General features: G+C 56.6%; 1 protein-coding gene across 6 annotated transcripts in view; it reads right to left on the reverse strand.

The window, feature by feature from the left end:
• Positions 1–504: 504 nt before the first annotated feature.
• PCDH1 (protocadherin 1) overlaps positions 505–17508 on the reverse strand; it is a 45060-nt gene continuing 28056 nt past the window's right edge. The window contains exons 5-6 of one of the 6 annotated variants that reach the window (XM_035338846.1): positions 2911–2953; positions 1271–1407 (exon numbers count right to left, since the gene is read on the reverse strand). In XM_035338846.1, coding sequence (XP_035194737.1) covers positions 2928–2953 — 26 coding nt within the window. In that variant the 3' untranslated portion in view covers positions 1271–1407; positions 2911–2927. Of the gene's footprint in view, positions 1408–2910; positions 2954–11045; positions 11373–13783; positions 14274–15018; positions 15321–16362; positions 16629–17508 lie in introns of those variants that run through there. The other 5 variants (XM_035338841.1, XM_035338842.1, XM_035338843.1 and 2 more) reach the window with 5 other exon arrangements.

Raw genomic sequence — 17508 nt, forward strand, 5'->3', positions numbered from 1 at the left:
CAGGACGGAGGTCGAAGGCATGGCACAGCCGGCCCCACCGGCATCCCCGGCCCCGCAGGAGGCACAAGGCGATGGGCTGAGACGCCACAGCCGATGCCGACCTCCCTGCCAGCGGAGTGGGAGTGAGGGCTTCTCCGGACCCAGCCGGTCCCTTGCCTGGGGACTTCCCCGTCCCTCCTCCGGCCATTGGGCGCGGGGCCACCAGGGACACCCCCAGCGCGGCCCCCGCCTATGGCACCGGGCAGTCCCTAGGGACCCTGCAGCTTGTGGGCACAGTGACAACGTTCCGAAAGAGATCCAGGCTGAAAAATAGTCAAGTCCCTACAGTCCGGCTAGGGCTGCCCCTCTCCTCCAGCTCCCCAGCTGTCGTTTCAGGGACTGGTCACATCTCTATTTACAATATAGAACACGAGCGTGGGCCGGACGCTGCGCTCCCGCGGGCTCTTCCACGCAGCAAACCATTCAAAGCTGGAACTTGCTCCCTGTGGATTGGGATTGTGTGTGTGTTTGTTTAAATGTCTTTTGTTTCAAGGACAATAAAAAGTTTCGATCAGGCAGGACTTGAATGTCATTCCTAAGGTTCGTATTTACAGGAGTCTACAGCAAAGAGCTGGGCAGCTCGCTCCCTGTGCGCGGGGACACCCCTTGTCCTATGCCCCAGGAACTCCACCAGCTCTGCGCGGACCTTTGGTACGTCAGCCCTTCTCCCCGGCCGTGCCCTCCGCGCCAGGAGCCTGCCCAGCCCTCCCCGACCACGCAGTTCAGAGGCATGCACCCGCAAGTGCTCAGAAATCGGGTTTTGGATGCCTTCACCCCCTCCCACCCGCCCCGGAAAATGGGTTATAAAGGCGCTCCTTCCATCCCTGCCTTGCCCTGCCCTGCTGTCCTCACAGCCCCTGGGCACCTCAACCATCACCCGGAGGAGACCCGGCCGCAGGAGCCCGTAAAGCATCGAAGTTTCAAATGTTCCTCTGGACGCTGGCCTCAGAAGCACGTCTGCTCCCGGCCCCTCGGGCCAGCCTCACAGGTATATCTCCCTCTTGGTGGTCTGGGACGAGGGGGTGGTGGCTGGCTGGAAGTCCGAGGTCTGGGTGAGAGGAATTTCCTCCATGGGAGAGTCCTTGCAGGGCTCATGGCTACTATTGGAGAAGGCACTGTACGTGGGGAGCAGGCGGAGGTTGGCCATTTTGGTGCTGCGCTCTTCTGAGAGTCTGGGGCTGCCATTCCCGACTTGCTCTTGACTCCCTCTGTCTTGGTAAGGCACAAAAGTGGAGAGTTTGAGGGCGTTCTTGGGCCTGCGGCTGGGGGAGGATTGGCCGGGCATCCAGCAGGTGTCGGAGTGGCCGAACTCTGTGCACTCCCGGGTACAGGTCCCAGTCATGGCTACATCGGGCAGAGGCCGGAGATCTGCAAGAAGCAAGGGAGAGCATCGTTAGGCACGGCCGGGACCCGCCAGGTCGGTGGGGTGAGGCTGGAGGTCCCCCCAGCCCCCATGGGGTGACCAATAGGGCCGGGCACCCAGGCCAGAGAGGGACCCCGCGACCCCTTGGGAGGAGGAGCAGGGCTGGGAGGCCTCTGCCCTCCTGCGGCAGGGGGATGGGGACGGACAGACCCGCGGCTCCCTGGGGAATGGAGGCAGAGCTGGGCGGGGAGCCCAAGGCTCCTGGCAGCCGATGCCTCCTGCCAAGCTCAGCCCAGCTCCCTGTGAGCGATAAACCCCTGCAGTGGGTGCAGGTGGGACCACGGCAAGGCAGAGCTCCCTGAGCCCACCCTAGGGCCCAGGAACCCCCCTGGTCCAGCCCCCTTGGGCACCCCAAGAGCTTTGTCATGCATGGACAGGAGTCCTCAGGGAACTGCCCCAAACGCAGCCAGGCTTTTCACTGCCCTGAGGTACAGCCAGGTCTCCTGAGCACCAGCCATGGGCCATCCTGCCCTGCTTGCTACCGGCCATCCCAAGTACCAATGGGAGGTTCCTCCCTGAAACCAGCCAGAGGGCCTCGGACCTCTCCTGGTCTCCCAGAGTCCGAGAACATGGCGAAGCACACCTGGGTGAGCCCACGGCCACCCCCAGAGTAGCTGGACATTTCTGGTACCCGTGAATCCCTGTCCCAGGTGTGTCCAAGCTTCTCTGTGCCAAACACCTGCCCGTGAGAGCGCTGGATATCTGAGGGCATCATAGCTCCCCGCTTGCTGGAAAGTGGCCACCAGCTGCACCATGTCATGAGCTGGTGTCCTCAGGCACCGGCCACTCTCCATCCCAGACAGTTTGAGGCCTTGCTGTGCCCTGGCCACGTGTCCTGGACACAGGGAGTGCCCGTCACAGGTCTGCAGAGGTCCCAGTGTGGCCTTTCCAGGTGGAGGTGAGCGACCCTTCAGGAGCCGTCCTGGACACAAGCCATCCCTTGCCATCAGCCCCCTCGGGGCACCACACAGCCCCCTGCCACCACCTGGGACACTTCACTGCCACAGGCGCCTGCTGGCAGCTCAAGGCTGGTGCCGGTGCTAGGACAGAAGGGCAGGATGCTCAGGACCCCCAGCCCTGGGAGGAGGCAAACCAGAGCCCTTTGCAGCGTGCTGAGGCTCTGTCCCTGCAGCACGTCCCTCCTGCCACCAGCTTGGGGCTTGAGGACACGTGTGTCCCCAAGTCACCCTGCACAGCTTTCACACACAGGCACCACCGTGGTTGCAAAGAGGTCGCTGCAGGAGAAGGCTCCATACGGTGCTGGGAACGGTTGGAAAGGGTGAAAAGTGAGAGCTCAAGGGACAGGCATGGACGAGGGGGCATGGTTAGCAGCGAACCAGCGTGGGAATGTATCTTGCCCTAAAACAACCCCCACTGCATCCCAAATTCTCCCGTCCGCTGGCGCACGTGTTAGCTGTGATATCCTGGCAGACGCCACAAGGACATACCTCCGTGCAGACCCCCTTCACAGCCTGCTCCGCTCGGGGGACTCTAATGAGGAGCAGAAAAAGGACGAGAGGTTCACATCAGTGCACAGCCCCAGCCTCCACCAGCCCTCCCCGTCACATTGCACCAAGCCCCAAAACGTCCTCTCGGTACCCACTGCCTCCAAGGAGTCCCTTGGCCTCTCCTGGTCCCACTCCAGCCTCCTTCAGGCTGCTTGGCCACCGCTGCCAAGCTCTCACTGTTTCTCCAGCCTCACCCTAGCCTCCCAGCTGGCCCTTGCAGGGCTCGCAGAGCCTGTGGCCACCCGGCTTGTGGTGGCCCAAGCCCTGCAGGCACACAAGCCCCACAGGCACACTGCTACGACCCAACTGGACGTGCTTCTGTGGGCGCTCAGGTGGGCACACGCAGAGGAACCCGCGCGCAGGGGACAGCCATGCTCATGCTGCAGGGTGCAACAGCAGGGGACCAAGCATCACGGGGACCGAGGTGCCCCCACGTGCCACCGTGAGAACTCAGCTTGCCAGAGCAGGGCTTTGGGATCATTCTCAGAGCCATGGACAAACTGTCCTACCCTGAGCACATGCAGAGTTGCCTCATTTATTTTTTCTAAGCCACTCATAGAGAGAAATACTCAAAGCCAGAGGTGGGACACCTCAGTTTTCATCTCTCAGGGCTAACAGGACGCTCTGGTGGCCGCTGGTTCATCAACCCATGGCCATGTTGTGTTGCCTTTCACTTCTGTTCAAGAAGCAACGTCTCCGTCTCCTGCCATCTCCTTTCCCAACAGAAAATTTGGACAGCTTGCCAACATTTCCATGTCCAGAAAGTCTGGGTGCTGCTCACTCACACGATGGGGAGCCCTGGGTGCCCCCGCTTCCTGCTCCGAGGGAAGGTGCTCTGCCGAGGGTGCCGGCAGGGCTGAAATGAAGCCACCTCTCCATGGAACAAAGCTATGGAGATTTCCTTGCGCCAATAGCAGCTGAGAAATTGCAGGGTCAAGCAGGAACTCGGTGTTCAGGGTCTTTTATTCTGCTTTTCCCATTGTCTGTTTCTGGCACGAAAGCCGTTTTCCAGCGTTGTCTCTTGCAGTGAGATGCTGGCACCCGCGCTCTCCGCTAAAGGAGCGCATTATGTGCCGCGAGCACAACCAGCTCCATTTCCAGAGCCCGGGAACGGGGCAGGGTGCAATTCCTGAATAGCCCCAATTTACAGCAAACACGACCCCACGGCCTAATTCTCAGCACATGCTGGTGGGCTGGAGTTCAATGTGCCACCACAGGCAAGCACAAATCTTTGGGGGTAAGCGCCGGCGGGAATCCTGCCCACAAAGGGCTGATTCGGGGTGCGAGGTCCGTGCAGACTCTGTGTTTCCCAGAGCTTTGCCTGCTCACTGCAGGCCAGAGGGGTCAGCCCATCCTGTTATCAGCATCTCCGTGCCAGAAGGCTGAACGTCCCTGCCCCGAGGGATGCGTGGTTGTTTGGGCATCTGGCTCCCCCCTTCCTATTGCTTGGCTCTCTCTGGTTGCCTGGGGGCTGCTCAGCCTCATTGCATAGGAATGAGCCGGGGCAGTAAAAGTCGCATCCCTTTGAACTTTTCAGATGAAAAGGGGGCTTTATGGGACATGCATTCAGAGATGCACTGGGTCCGGCCCTGGCTGGAGGAGGGGAAGCTCCCTGAGCAGCAGCCCTTGTCTCCCCCCTCTACTCCTGGCATCCAGGGCACCTCTGCTCTTTGGGAAGGAGTCTTGTTCCGGGCCGTCTCCTTAGAGGCGCATATTGGTGCCGCCGCTAATTATCTCTCTATATCCCACTTGCAAGGGCTCCTCCAGTAGTGTTATTGCTCTTCGTGGGAGATTTCAACGGTGCACTTGAGTGCCATTAGACAGGAGACAAAAGCAGGCGGCATCACTCAGCAGGCACTTCCATCTCCTGCAGTAGATGGGCTGGGGCTCCCTCGCCCACTACAAGCCAGGTATCTTCGAGCACAGGCTGACAGCCAGCACCGACCGAAGCTTTTTGCCACCATCTCCAACATGCACGCTCCGGTTTGGTTCTTCCACTCGTGTCAGACATCAGGACCATAAGCATGGTGCTCAGGGCTGGGGGAGCGGGGACGCTGCAGCACACAAGGACAGGTATTTGGGGGCAAGGGGATGCAGAGGAGCAGCTCTGGGAAGGAGGAACGTGGGGCTGGGGGGATGAGACAGCAGGGCACAGCAGAGGATGCAGAGAAACCCAGGAGGGGGTAGAAGGAAGCACAGCATGCGAGGAGGGAGTGGGGAGGCTCGGGGATATGGGGAGACTGGGACAGCAGCTGGGAGGCAAAGCAGGATGCATTCCTGAAGCATTAGATTGGAAAGACTTGTCTTCCCTACCTGATGGCATGGAGAACATCAGACCCTAACTTCAACCAGCCCCCCTGCTCAGAGCCCAACATCACTGCTCCTCTCCCAGGCCATCCCACCTGGGATGGGGAAGCCAGGAATTGCTCTCCAAACTACTGGCTTTTGGCCGAGGCAGGACACTGCTCCTAGCATGGGCTGCTTCACCAACTCCACTCCCTGGTGTGGACACCTGGCAACACCACTCCTCCTGCACCGAGCCCTCAGGGCTCTGCAGAACATTGCTGGGACGTCCCTTGCGGTGGTGACCTTCCATGGCACCCTGTCCAAGCAGCACTGTCCTCCCTGCCCGTGTTCCTGCCATGGGAACGACTCCTCCCCGGTGCTGCTCTCTCCCACAGCTCCCTACAGGACACCTCCCTCATATGGGCGCCCTTCCCCAGCTCCACCCTAGCTCACCGGGGCCATTCCTGCACCATCGCTCCCTCCATGTCCCACCCCCAAAGCTTTCGCACCTACAGGCACCAGCACCTGCAGGCTTTCCCCTGCAGGCCCCATTCCCCCGTGCTTTCCTGCTGCCAGGTACCATTCTCCTGCTCTCCCCAGGCACCACTCCCCTACAAGAGCCTACCTCCAGGCAGCGCTCCCCTGCCGCGTTCCCCCCCACAGGTGCTGTGCCCCACAGCGTGGTTATCCTGCGGCGATGCTCCCTACAGGGGCCGTCCCCCCACCGCGCCGCTCCCGGCGAGCACCGTTCCCCCACGGCGCTGATGCCTACAGGTACTGGTCCCCCGCGGTGCCACCACGTCCCCCAGGTGCCATGTTTCACAGCGCTGTTCCCTCCAGATCCCACTCCCCTGCAGTGCCGCCTGCTCCAGGCACCACTGCTGCATGGGCTGCTCCCTCTTCCGTGCTCCCTCACAGTGCAGCCGGCTGGGTCGTGTGCCCCAGAGCCCGGGTTCTGTATGCCAGCAGTCCCGGTGCTCTCCACATCTTCACACCCTGATGCTGTGGAGATGTGTCCCCTGCACCATCCCTCCCCTTCTCCGTGCACCTCTGGCAGCAGGAGATGCTCAACAGCCCGTCCCCTGCTCGCTGCCTGGCCGGCTGTGTGGGCTTCCCTTGGCACACCGCAGCCCAGGGGCTCTGCCCCAGGGCCCCTTCCCCTTCAGAGAGCTTTTGGGAGGGGGCTGCAGAGCCCTGCGCTGCTTTGCGGAGCCCAGACTCCACGTCCTCCCCTTCGAGGCCCCCAGACGAGGTGGGCATGAGAAGTGGATGCCCACCTTCTGGACATGGGGGGCACGGAGCATCACCTCCTGCAGCCCCCTGCCAGCCCCCTCTGGTCCCCGATGTGACACTGCACGTGGCCACCAGCACAAGCCCTCTACCTCCAGAGCAGCACCAGCGTGACACCAATTTCTCTTTCCAGGCCTTGGGGAAGGCGGCTGGACCGATGCCCATTTCCACAGCGATGCTCCAGAGATCAATGAGCAGGGAAATATCAGAAGCTGAGCGCACGAGCGGCGCGCTCCCCACCGTCCACGTCAGTCCCTATTTTTCCTAGAATGAGCTCATGCCATCCCCACAACACCCGGGCAGACGGTTTGCAGGACCACTCCTCGCACTACAACACCCAGACAGACGGCTTCGGGGACCAATTCTAGCACGACAACACCCAGGCAGATGGCTTTCCAAACTTAACACCGTCGTGACAGCACGCAGACAGATGGCTGCCGGTGTCTGGGAGCGGCCCTGCAGTGCCCACCGAGGTGGTTACTGCAGCTCCACGCCACACCTACAGCTCTTGGGCCACGGCGAGCATCACCAGCGCTCGCAATAAATACTGAGAACGATCCAGCTCTGATGCCAGCACTCAGATGGATCTCTCCTGGGCACCAAAGGCAACAGATACAGCGCACGCAGCCCTCTCCCCCAGACCCTGCAGCAGCGAGCAGCGCTCCCCTCACGCTGAACAATGGTGTCTAAACACCAGTGCAGACATCTCGCTCCAAAGTTAATGGCCTGTCAGCCCCCAGATGCACACACGGATCAAACCATGGCCCCTGGAGTATATTACAGCAGCACATACTAACTGCAGCACCGAGGCAAACGACTTCCCAGATCCTGCCAAGGGTATCACAGCGGAACCAGCGTGTAATTAATGGGGACAGATGCACCCACCAGCCTCAGCATCACCGGCACAGGTAGCGTAACGCTAAAACACTTTGTCACAGGCCTCGGCAGCGAGGGCCCGAGCCCAGGCTCCCGGGGGACATCTTCTACCTCCCTCCCGTGCTGCTTGGGCTGGAGGGGCCATGTCCCCGCTGCCGCCGCACCTGCAGCCCGTGGGTGGCTGTGACACCAGCATCCTGCAGCCATCGCCGTGGCAACGGGATGCGGGTCGCACCGCCGGCACCGGGAGCATCCAGACCAAAGGCTCTGGGTCCTGACCATGTTCCTGAGGCTCAGAGGAAGACCTCCAAAATCACCTGCCCCCCGACTTCACTGCGATCCCTGCAATACTCAGGGAAGCAAATCCCATCCCCTCTAACAGATTCTGCACTTGTGGTGCTGCCTGGATGATCTCCTACCCTGGTACCACGGGGCTTCAACCTTGTCTGGGCTATAAAAAGCAGAATTATTACATTAAATTACAGAATAATTACATTAAGAACTACCTTAATAGGATTAGGAGGTTCAGAGGTTAGGAAATGCCAAAATTAGGATTGTCCCTGCAGTCTTAATTCACTTCTTGAAAGTCTGCTTCGCGATGCAGACCAGAGCCACTGTCTGGTGGAAAATATTTTCCCTGGGGCCCTTTGGGGCTGCAGGGGAGAGGACAGGAAAACCTGGGAGATGCACTGGGCTTTTTGGGGAGGGGGAAGAACCTTTGCCAGTGAGACTCCACCCCACAGGCTGCGGAAACCGGAGAAGGCACAATGAAAGGGTCAGGAAATCACAGCAAATTGCATCTTCAAAGCTTGGGGCTGGGGGGCAGCGGGATTCTTTTACTATGGAGTAAATCCAGCCATTTCCTTCCCTATCTCCTTTTGGAAGCAAGATATCTGGGCAGGTTTCAACAACACTTTTCAAAATACTTGGTAAGCCACAGACATCCACCAGGAAAAACCATTTCCTTGTCATTCAAGTTTGCCAAAACTTCAAGCAACGTAGAGAGTCCAAAAATGGGCATCACTGGGCACCCCTCCTCACCTGGGCTCTATAAAACACAGTGCCAAGTCTCCCTCTGAGATGGAACCCTGCTGCCCGTAACGTCCAAACACCGGCCTCTGGCCAGCCAAGAACTCCTCATGACTCCTACAAACAGACCTTTAACAAAAGACCACCCGGAGGGTCGGGCAGCCACGCAGTAACCGAAGCAAACCGTGCCGTACCCAAATCACCTTCCCGGTCTCATCGTTCGCCCCTGCAGTACCCAGGGGAGCACCAACCCCTGTGACAGCTCCTGGAGCACACAGAGGTCTGGACAAGGAGCTTCCAGCTGGTTTCTCGGCCACTCTTCCCCTTCTGCTTTCTGCATCCTCTCTTGCTGGAGCTAATGATGGTTATGTAAATCCGCAGAGGAACAACACCTGCCGTCCCCAGGGGCTGTCAGCTCATGCATGCCTCGTATGCGCATTCCTGCTGCCCAAATACCGACACAATTGCTGCGTGCACATTCCCACCTCGCTCTGCCAACGCCTCCTGTACACAGGATTCCTCCCAGACACTCCCCAGCCCGTGTCCGTGGGGCTGTTCCCCTGTCCCACCAGGGCTCTCTGGGGACACAAGGAAGCATAGTCCAGGGCCTGCAGCCGATGGGACAAGGTGACCAGAAGAAGTTAGGCCACCAAGAGCTCCAGCTACCTGCCACCTACAGCCGAGGAGCCCTTTGCTGGCCCTCCGAAGCAATGCACTCTGCAGCCCCATGTCTGGGCGAACAGCAGCAGAGCAGAGGCCGTGTCTTTGTGGCACCAGGCCCTGGCCAGCTCCCGGTCCTTATTATGGGTTGCTGACACCTCCCCGCAAACAGCAGTCCTCTTACCCCATCTCCTTCCTCCCCTCCCGGAGCACCTGGAGACCTCTCCCATGGCTCCTGTGGCAGGATCGTGCCCCGCACCCCTGCCACTGTCCCCAGGAGGGGACGAGCGCAGCAGCACGGCGGCCCCAGGCCACCCGCCAGGCACAGGATGCGTTAAAGCAGCAAATGCTTCAGGCAGAAGGAACCTGGCCAGCTAATCCCAGAGCGTTACCTTGCATCAGGGCCTGTGAAAGGCGGAGGTCTGATCCTGCTGCTGTGGCGCGGGGTGGGGGACACTGAGGGGTCCCCACCAGCTGCCGTGGGAACTGCAGCACCCCACCCCTGGGACCAGCCTTGGCACTCTCCTGCCGCAGCAGCCAGCCTCCCTCTAAGGGTTAATTCTCCTCTAAGGGTTAACTCTCCTCGTCAGAGCTTCTGCGAGCTAATTAGAAAGAGCCCAGGCAAGTGCGGTGGCAGACACCGCTGCACTTATCTCCCCACTTCCGGGGCTCTGCCCTTATCATTTAATTAAAGCTGCGGCCGTGCTTCCCTTCCTGGCAGCAGCTCATCACGGAGGGCACTGGAGCTTGTGGCAGCCTCGGTGGGAAGCGGGAGAAGGGCAGGGAACGTGCCCCGGGAACACCAAAAAAAAAAAACAAAAGCCAACAGAGGGGCGCTCCTTTTGGGCAAGCTGCTCTCAGCCCCACTCCAGGCAAGAAGCAGCCCATGCCACGCAGCACCAGCACCCCAGGAAAAAACTGGGACCCCCCCCCCGTGTGCTGGGAAAGGGGCTTGTCCCAGGAGGGACGTCCACAGAGCCGGGGCCCTGCAGAACGAAGCTGCTTGAAGGCTGCACCAGGGCGTGTGGGCGCAGCCACGCGGGGGAGGCGTGCTGGCATCCCTTCGGTGCAAACCTCAGCCTTTTGGGGTAAACAACCCCCAGCCGACGCTGACAGCTTCTGTGCCAAATTCCACACCTCTCTTCCAAAGCATAGTTAAGCTAATGTGTCTTGAAAGGAAATTTTTATAACCAGTTTGTTAGCGCGGCTGAGACAGCATGTCTTGTTCTCAGAAAACAGCTGGAATGCCTTAGCTAAAACTTAAGAAAGAAAGAAAAAGAAATCAACCTGAGGGAAACCCAGCATGGAAAATTTAAGCTTTAGTGTTGGAAATCTGCTGAAGTGATAAGCAATTGAAAATAAGTCTGTATAATGCAAAATGTCAGGCAGCCCGGGGCTGCGCGCTCTGTGTAACGATCCCCACCGCAGGTTGCGAGGGGAGATGCGGGCGCGCGCCTGGCACGCTCCGAGGGGAGGAAGGGGGCGACCGCGCCGTGCTCCTTCCATGGCTGCTCGCCTCCTGGCTCCTCGGCCCTCCCAGCCCCCTGAGCGCACAAGCAAGAATTAACGTAGGGAAAAAAGAGTCTTTTTGCAGGGGGTTTTGGACCTCACCTAGAGGCTGGCGTTGGACAGCCGCGTGCCAGCCCGGGCGGTGACCGCGAGGTGCACCAGGACGTGGGACACCACGCCGGCTTTACGAGCGCTCAGCGCTTGCTCCTCGGTGGCTGCCTTTCATTGTACGCTTGTATTGCGGCTCTTGTGTCAAGGAGAAAAGAACTGGCATACGTGTGTCTGCCTTTGAACAAAACCATTGTTAAGCTCCATCAACAATTTAATAATCTTTCACTAGCAGGACAATGAATCAGGGGAAATTGTTCTTGCAGGGGGGCCGGGAGCCGCGCAGCAAAGCGCTGCTCAAGGCCTTTGAAGTCACATAGGTGTTTAAGTGACAAAAGAAATCACAACTTTATAAAAAGGGCTGGCCTCAGCCGGGGGGGGCTGCAGACAAAGGAACCCCAGAGCACACGGGGGAGATGCGGAGCAGGGGGAGGAGAAGCCGCCCCTGGAAGGGGCTCAAGCCTAAGCCCCAAGGAAGCTTGGAGAGGAATCAGCAGTGTGGATTTGTGTGCTGGTGCTTTGTTTCCTTTCCAGGATTTTTCCTGGGATGCTTAAGAGCAAAGAGAGCACAGGCTCCTGTTGTTTCACCTTTTTTGCAGTCTGCCTGTAGCAGCCTGCTGGTTGCCTGCACAGTATCGCAGACCCCAAGGAGGGAGAGAAGCAGAGGGCAGGTCCCCGCAGGGCTCCAGCAGCGAGCAGCGGGCATTTGGAGGCCAGGGGATGGGCACCAGACCCAGGCTGATGCTCTTGGGCACCACAGGGTGCAGGCACCCAGCACCACATCCAGCCTGAGAGCCCAACGCAGGTGAAACGCGGCACGCACGGGTTTGGGTGAGCATTAAGGCAGGGACATCGCCCTGAAACCGAGACCCCGCACAAGGCTTCAGCTGGGGGCTATCGCAGAGAAAATGAGAAAGGGTTTGGAACAAGGAGACGATTGGGTAGGGTGTGCTCAACCGCAAACAGCCCTCCCTGAAAATACAGCCAAGAAACCAGGAGGAACGTCCCGGCACCAGACGAGGGTGTCAGGCTGCCGGAAGGTGAGGAGCAGCCCTCGGGTAAGAGCACAAACCAGGCACCAAGGCCGGCTGAAAACACACGTCCTTCGCTCCCCAGCAGCCACACGCTCACAGGTTGGGAGTCCGCAGCGGATGGTAAATGGTAAAGATTTTTGTGGCTGGCAGACGGCAGAAGCAGCGCGCACACTGGCCAAATCCTCCCGCAGTGCAGCCAAAATTCCTGCCAAGGAATCAGCCCAGGTGGTTAACGATTCTGAATTAAATGGCTTGCCATCGTGCTGGCATGAATCCCCACGGAGGCACGGGGAGCTTTGCAGCTGATGGCCGTGACTGGGGAGATCTCATCTCCCGGAAAAATAGAAGGCGTCAACGCCACTGCAGCTTGCTAAAGGTGAGCGAGCACAGGAGGACATCAGCTCATCTCTGAAAACGGGGAGGTTCAGGAATGGGGAAAAGAGCAGACTGCGGTTTGTTTGGGAAAAAAAATCATCAGCCTTCATCTGACGCTGATGAAGACTGTTCTGCCCTACGCCTGCTGTTAGGATGGCAGAAAGGCAGCCTCATGGGAGGTGGGAAGGGGAAGGGCGATCTCCTCTCTGAGGGGGAACGCCAGCCCCCACCCCCCACCCCTGGGTGCTGCAGCTTGCTGGCTGCAGGTCAGACACCACAAAGCCCGCACCCCTGTAAGGAGGGCTGCTGGGCACTGAATGAATACCACATGCTTAACGAAGGAGCAAGGATTACACCTAGCAAGGCGTGAGGGACGCATCCTCATCTCACACTTGAGGCACGCTGGCCGAAGGGATTTGCCAGCTCCATCACCCCCAGTGCACGGCACGAGGGAACAGCAGGACTATCAGGAGGAGATTTTGATTTCATGGTCCACCAGAGATGGATGAGAACTTCCTAAATGGGTCCAAGGGCAAGACTTGCTCAGGTTATTTTTCAAAAAGGAAAAGATGATAGCAGCAGCTCTTACAGTTCAGTAAAATAATCAGTGTGTAACATCGAGCAAAGCAGCAGCGAACCTGTTGGAGAGAGCAGCCCCGACCTGGCCAGGTAGAGAGCTCAAAAGCATCTGCGATTTGAGATGTCTAAGATCAGCAATTGACCCTCAGGAAGAAGTTATTAATCATCATTAAGGAGGTTTATGTGCCAAGTGACCGAGAGGCAAGCTGTCCTGAGTCTCATGACGTGGGTTAGCAAGGAGGGAAAACAGGGCTGGGAGAACAAAAAAAGCAAAATGCGGGCGGGCAGCAGGGTTTGCCTGCAGAAGTGCCGTGGAGAAGAGCCCAGAGGCGGGCAAGGCCGAGGGAAACAATGGGGGGAACAATGCTGGCAAAGCAGCTTTGTCTCCGGGAAAGTGAGATATTTGCTTTCACTCACTGATGTATCTGCATCTCTGTGGGTGCCCCTTCCTGTGTGTGTAATGAGCAGCAAGACGCTAGACGTGGAATACACAATTTCTTTTGCTTTTATTCATTTTCCTTCTAGATAATAATAAGTCTTGCTTTTGTCAAGATCCCTGTTGTCTGGGTAATTTCATCTAGAGATCCTCAAGGAACAGAGATCTCCATATCCCTCAAAGTTTAATATCTTGGTTTTAGCTGGCATATTTTCAAGCAATAACTTATACCGCGGAAGAAAAAAAAAAAAAAAAAAAAAAAGTTGACTTATGTTTAATTGGTGTTATACTAATTACTAGCGAAATACATCAGGCAAATAGCACGTCTACTCACTCTGTCATTTTACATTCCCTACTCCATCTTCCCTTTCCTCAGCAGCTATAAAACAACACAACATGCTGTTCTGACGCATCCCTGAGCAAAGATCAGACCCTAACCCTCCCCTGTTCTCACTGCCTCCTCGCTTGTTCACTGCCGAGCAAGGGCATTTGAAAACAGACACAGACACAGCTGATGGAGAACTGCCGCTTTCGTGCGCCCGTGCCCATGCAGCTCCAGCATCCCGCTTCTCTCTCCCATCCCATGCCCCAGCCTCTCCCCTGCAGAGGGACGAGGCCATCCACAAACGACCGTTTTGCTTTTTACAGCCTGAATAAGTAAACGGCTGCAGCCAGCCTGGACCAGAGGCGCACACACGTGCCGGCTGAGCTGCTTTGTTCCCGACCCGTGGCCCTGTTGCTGGCTCACCTGCTGCAGGCTATCTGGAAAGCCCCATGCCCACAGCCCCACGACCCCCAGGCACGGCAAACACAAACAGGCAGGGAAACACACGAAGCACACAAGGGGCCGCAGGTGCTTGTAGGAGCTGGTTGTGCTGCTCAGAGCGGGCAGAGGGGATGGAGAGGGATGTGGCCACGTGGGCCCCGGCCCCGAGCAGGCTGTAGGGCTGCATCAGCTCACATGAAATGAGCCCTAGATCCTGCCGGGGAGCCTTGGCTTCCTCAGAGGAAAGGCAAACGCAGGGGCCGATACGGTTAGATAACCTCTGAGTCAAAGCAGCCTATCCTTGGTAGCTCTCGCCAGATGCCATGACTAATGTTAGATTTATGGAGTGTCCTCTCTGCAAGTAAAGCAAAGAGCTAGCGTTACAACCACTTAATGGAGGTGACTTCAAATCAGGATGGATGAGAGCTTGTGGGAAGGAGACAGGAAGAGAGATTCATTGATAGTGAGAGCACAAAGGATAAAATCCTGGGGAAGAGTGAACAACTGAGACTGACATTTGACCTGTCTCAATAGCAAAGCTCACGTTGATTTCACTGGGGACAGGAATGAATCCCTTATCCTCTATCTCACACCGACAAGAGGGATTTTCCATTTGAGGGATCTACAGCTGACCGATCCTTCAAACTCAGGCACATGCTATTTTTATGAGAAAAAAATGCAGTGTGAAGTCCTCAAGAAGCTCAGACAGGAGAGTTCATAAGCTTCTCGGGCATTAAGTTTAAATCCCACAGTAACGCCGGTCCCTTTACATGGGAGGAGGCGCTGGCAGGCAGGCAGGCTTATAGAGATGCTCAGGTGCATTCGGAGGCAGATAAAGGGGAAATAACCGAGTTAGATCATAGAGGAGCTGGAAATGGCATGTCAAATTACTTCAAAAGGAGCTTTCTAAGGGAGCAGCTCTTTGAAAACAAGAAATAGTCTGGGACTGCTGAGGGATCCTAGTTGTCTGTTGCTTTTACTCTCGGTTGCTTATTCTGGTTTAGACATATTCTAAATCTGAGCTCTGACCTCACCTGGCTGCTCTTCGCCCCTCTGCAGAAGCCCTGCTTCCTGCAAGTTCAGCTCCCAGAGGAGCCCCACAGCAGCCAGAATAGCAGAAAGGAATCCGGCAGAACAGCAGCCTGCTCCGCTCCCCCATCCAGTTTGCCACGCAGCCGGCCGGACAGCCGTGCGGGCACGACACAGCACGGGGACAGGCATGGGCAAAATGTGACAGAGGAGGGGAGCTGCCTGTTTTGGCAGCCTTGCTAACAAAACACCCGGGGTTCTGGCTGTGGTGAGCAGGTCTGGCAACCAAAATGCGCCTAACTCAGCTGCTGGCTGCCTCTCCATCTCCTGTAGATGTCACATGGACCATCTGCAACTGCTCCAGAGCACCTGTCTGAGCAGAGACAGGACAGTGGGTCTCGAGCTCTGTTCAAATGCATATTTCAGTGTGACAGAAAATGTAGATGAGGAGCCTGAAGGAGCTTCATCCAACCCCTCATTCTGAGCAATGTCCTCTCTGGAGGAGCAACACGCTGGAAAAGGAAGAAGGGACAGATGGGACCCACGCTCTTGTCCCTGCTGTAGACTTGATTCTAAGCTTCTTCCCATAACAAAGCTTAATGACCTGGCCCCAAACCCGCAAATAGTTTGGGGATGACAACCTATTATTTGGCAAATAGACTTGGTACTGAAGAAAGGGTGCTTAGATATGGTGCAGATAAGAATAGCTACAGATGACTGGTACACTTTGGCATTTGCAGCCATTGCCAGGCGATAGCAAAGAACCTAACCCCTGCGTGGGCTGAGTGGCTGTAACGTACACCACCTCTTGCAGCCGACACTGCGCAGGTGAAGAGTTCCCAGTTTTAATGCATGAGAGCTGCCAGAGCATGTACCTGGGCAGGTGAGAGCTGGGAGCCAGCCCCACTGGGATGCCATGGTGGAGGAAAGCGTTCCTGCCCTGGAGCAGGGACGTGCCATTGCCTGGTGGGCTGGGAAATCCTCCTTTGTCTGGGACAGCAGGAGTCTGCTCCCCCGCATAAGCTCATTTATAGGTCCTAGATAACAGCTGTCTCCTCCCATCCATTCGCAGTAGGCTCCTCTCTGAAAAATCTCAGCAATCGCTGCGGAGCTGACTGAGCCTGGTGGCTCCAAAACTGTTCTTCCCTGTTCATTTGTTTTGGTTTAATAATGTAAAATTTTGAAAGGCTTCCAAATGGAAGAAAGGATAGATGTAAGAAAGATGACAGGACTTGCTCCACCTGGTTAAGTTCAGAGCAGGAAGAATGCAACGGACATAAGAGAAGGGAGATGACATTTTCCATCGTCCTCCCACAGAGAGCACGAGGGAATGGAAGATGCCCAGCACAGGGCTGGAAAGAATAGCAGAAATCTCAGGAATCCCATTTTGAATGCAGGAGGCACACACACAGCCGCAGGGACCGATACATTCTCCAAGAGAAGGCACCTTCCTACTGAAATATGAAGCTTTTGTCTCTGGGGCACTGACTCAAAGCAACTGTCCTGCCCAGATTTTTCATAAGCTGCAGCCACAGTTCAGGGACAGAAAGGGTGAAAAAAGTCATCAGAATCCAGCAGGGAAATTTGGCTCCTTCAAATAACCCCTCTGGAGATGTCCAGGATCTGCCAAGGATCTTCGGAGAACTTCAGGACAATCTTACATGTGCACTACCACATAATCCTGTGAGACAAAAGAATGTCAAATAAATTATTAAAGCTATTTTGGACAGCCTCTGAAGCAAGTGGCATCCTCCTCAGAAGGTCTTGAGAGGATTAAAGGCGTTCTCTGTAGCTGGTAGCGATGTATTTGTTATTGAGTCTGGGGAAGAAAAAACAGCTGTACGGTTCCCCCTGGGAGCCTCGGTACAATTAAGGAAGGTGACACGGGTGGCGTGGCATGCCACGGCTGCTCTGACCTGAATGACTCTTTCGTAAGAGACACTTTACCCAGACAAGGGTGCTGGAAAATATAGAAAAGAAATAGGGTGAGAATGAGTTTGAAATAATAGCTCAGACAGAAATGGCATGTTGAAACCAGGATGATGTAATCCATGACCATTAGCCATCTCTCAGATTGCCTCTCATGATAAAAATCTTTTCCCACACCACTCTTAAGGAGCTATTAGGAAAATCAGACGCTATCTTTTGGGATGAACCAACACCAGGTGAGGAAAGCGGAGAAGCTCATGATTTCTTATGAAGAAATGCAGATGTCTGCACACCTGAGGACCACTGAGAAACCCAGATATAATTTGTAGGAGCAGACAGGATGTGGAAGATGGTCACAGGGAGCCTGTCAGAACACATACCCTGAACAAGAGCAGGGCTTGCAGGGCTTGGAAACCACTCGTAACAGTGAAACGCCTCCAACGGGCAGCTCCAACCCTGAGGTCAGTGAGTGCTAAAAAACAGGAGGCTACAAATTGGTAAAACGTAAATCCCAACAAGTCTCAGCTTCCAAGTCCAAGCACCAGCCAGACCCAATCCAGTGGTCAGAGGTGACCTTGTGGTCCCCAGCAGAGGGGACACAGGCGTGCAGCGCCAGCCAGAGAACACATTTC

This window comes from Oxyura jamaicensis, chromosome 13 (genome assembly GCF_011077185.1).
Source record: "Oxyura jamaicensis isolate SHBP4307 breed ruddy duck chromosome 13, BPBGC_Ojam_1.0, whole genome shotgun sequence".
NCBI lineage: Eukaryota > Metazoa > Chordata > Aves > Anseriformes > Anatidae > Oxyura > Oxyura jamaicensis.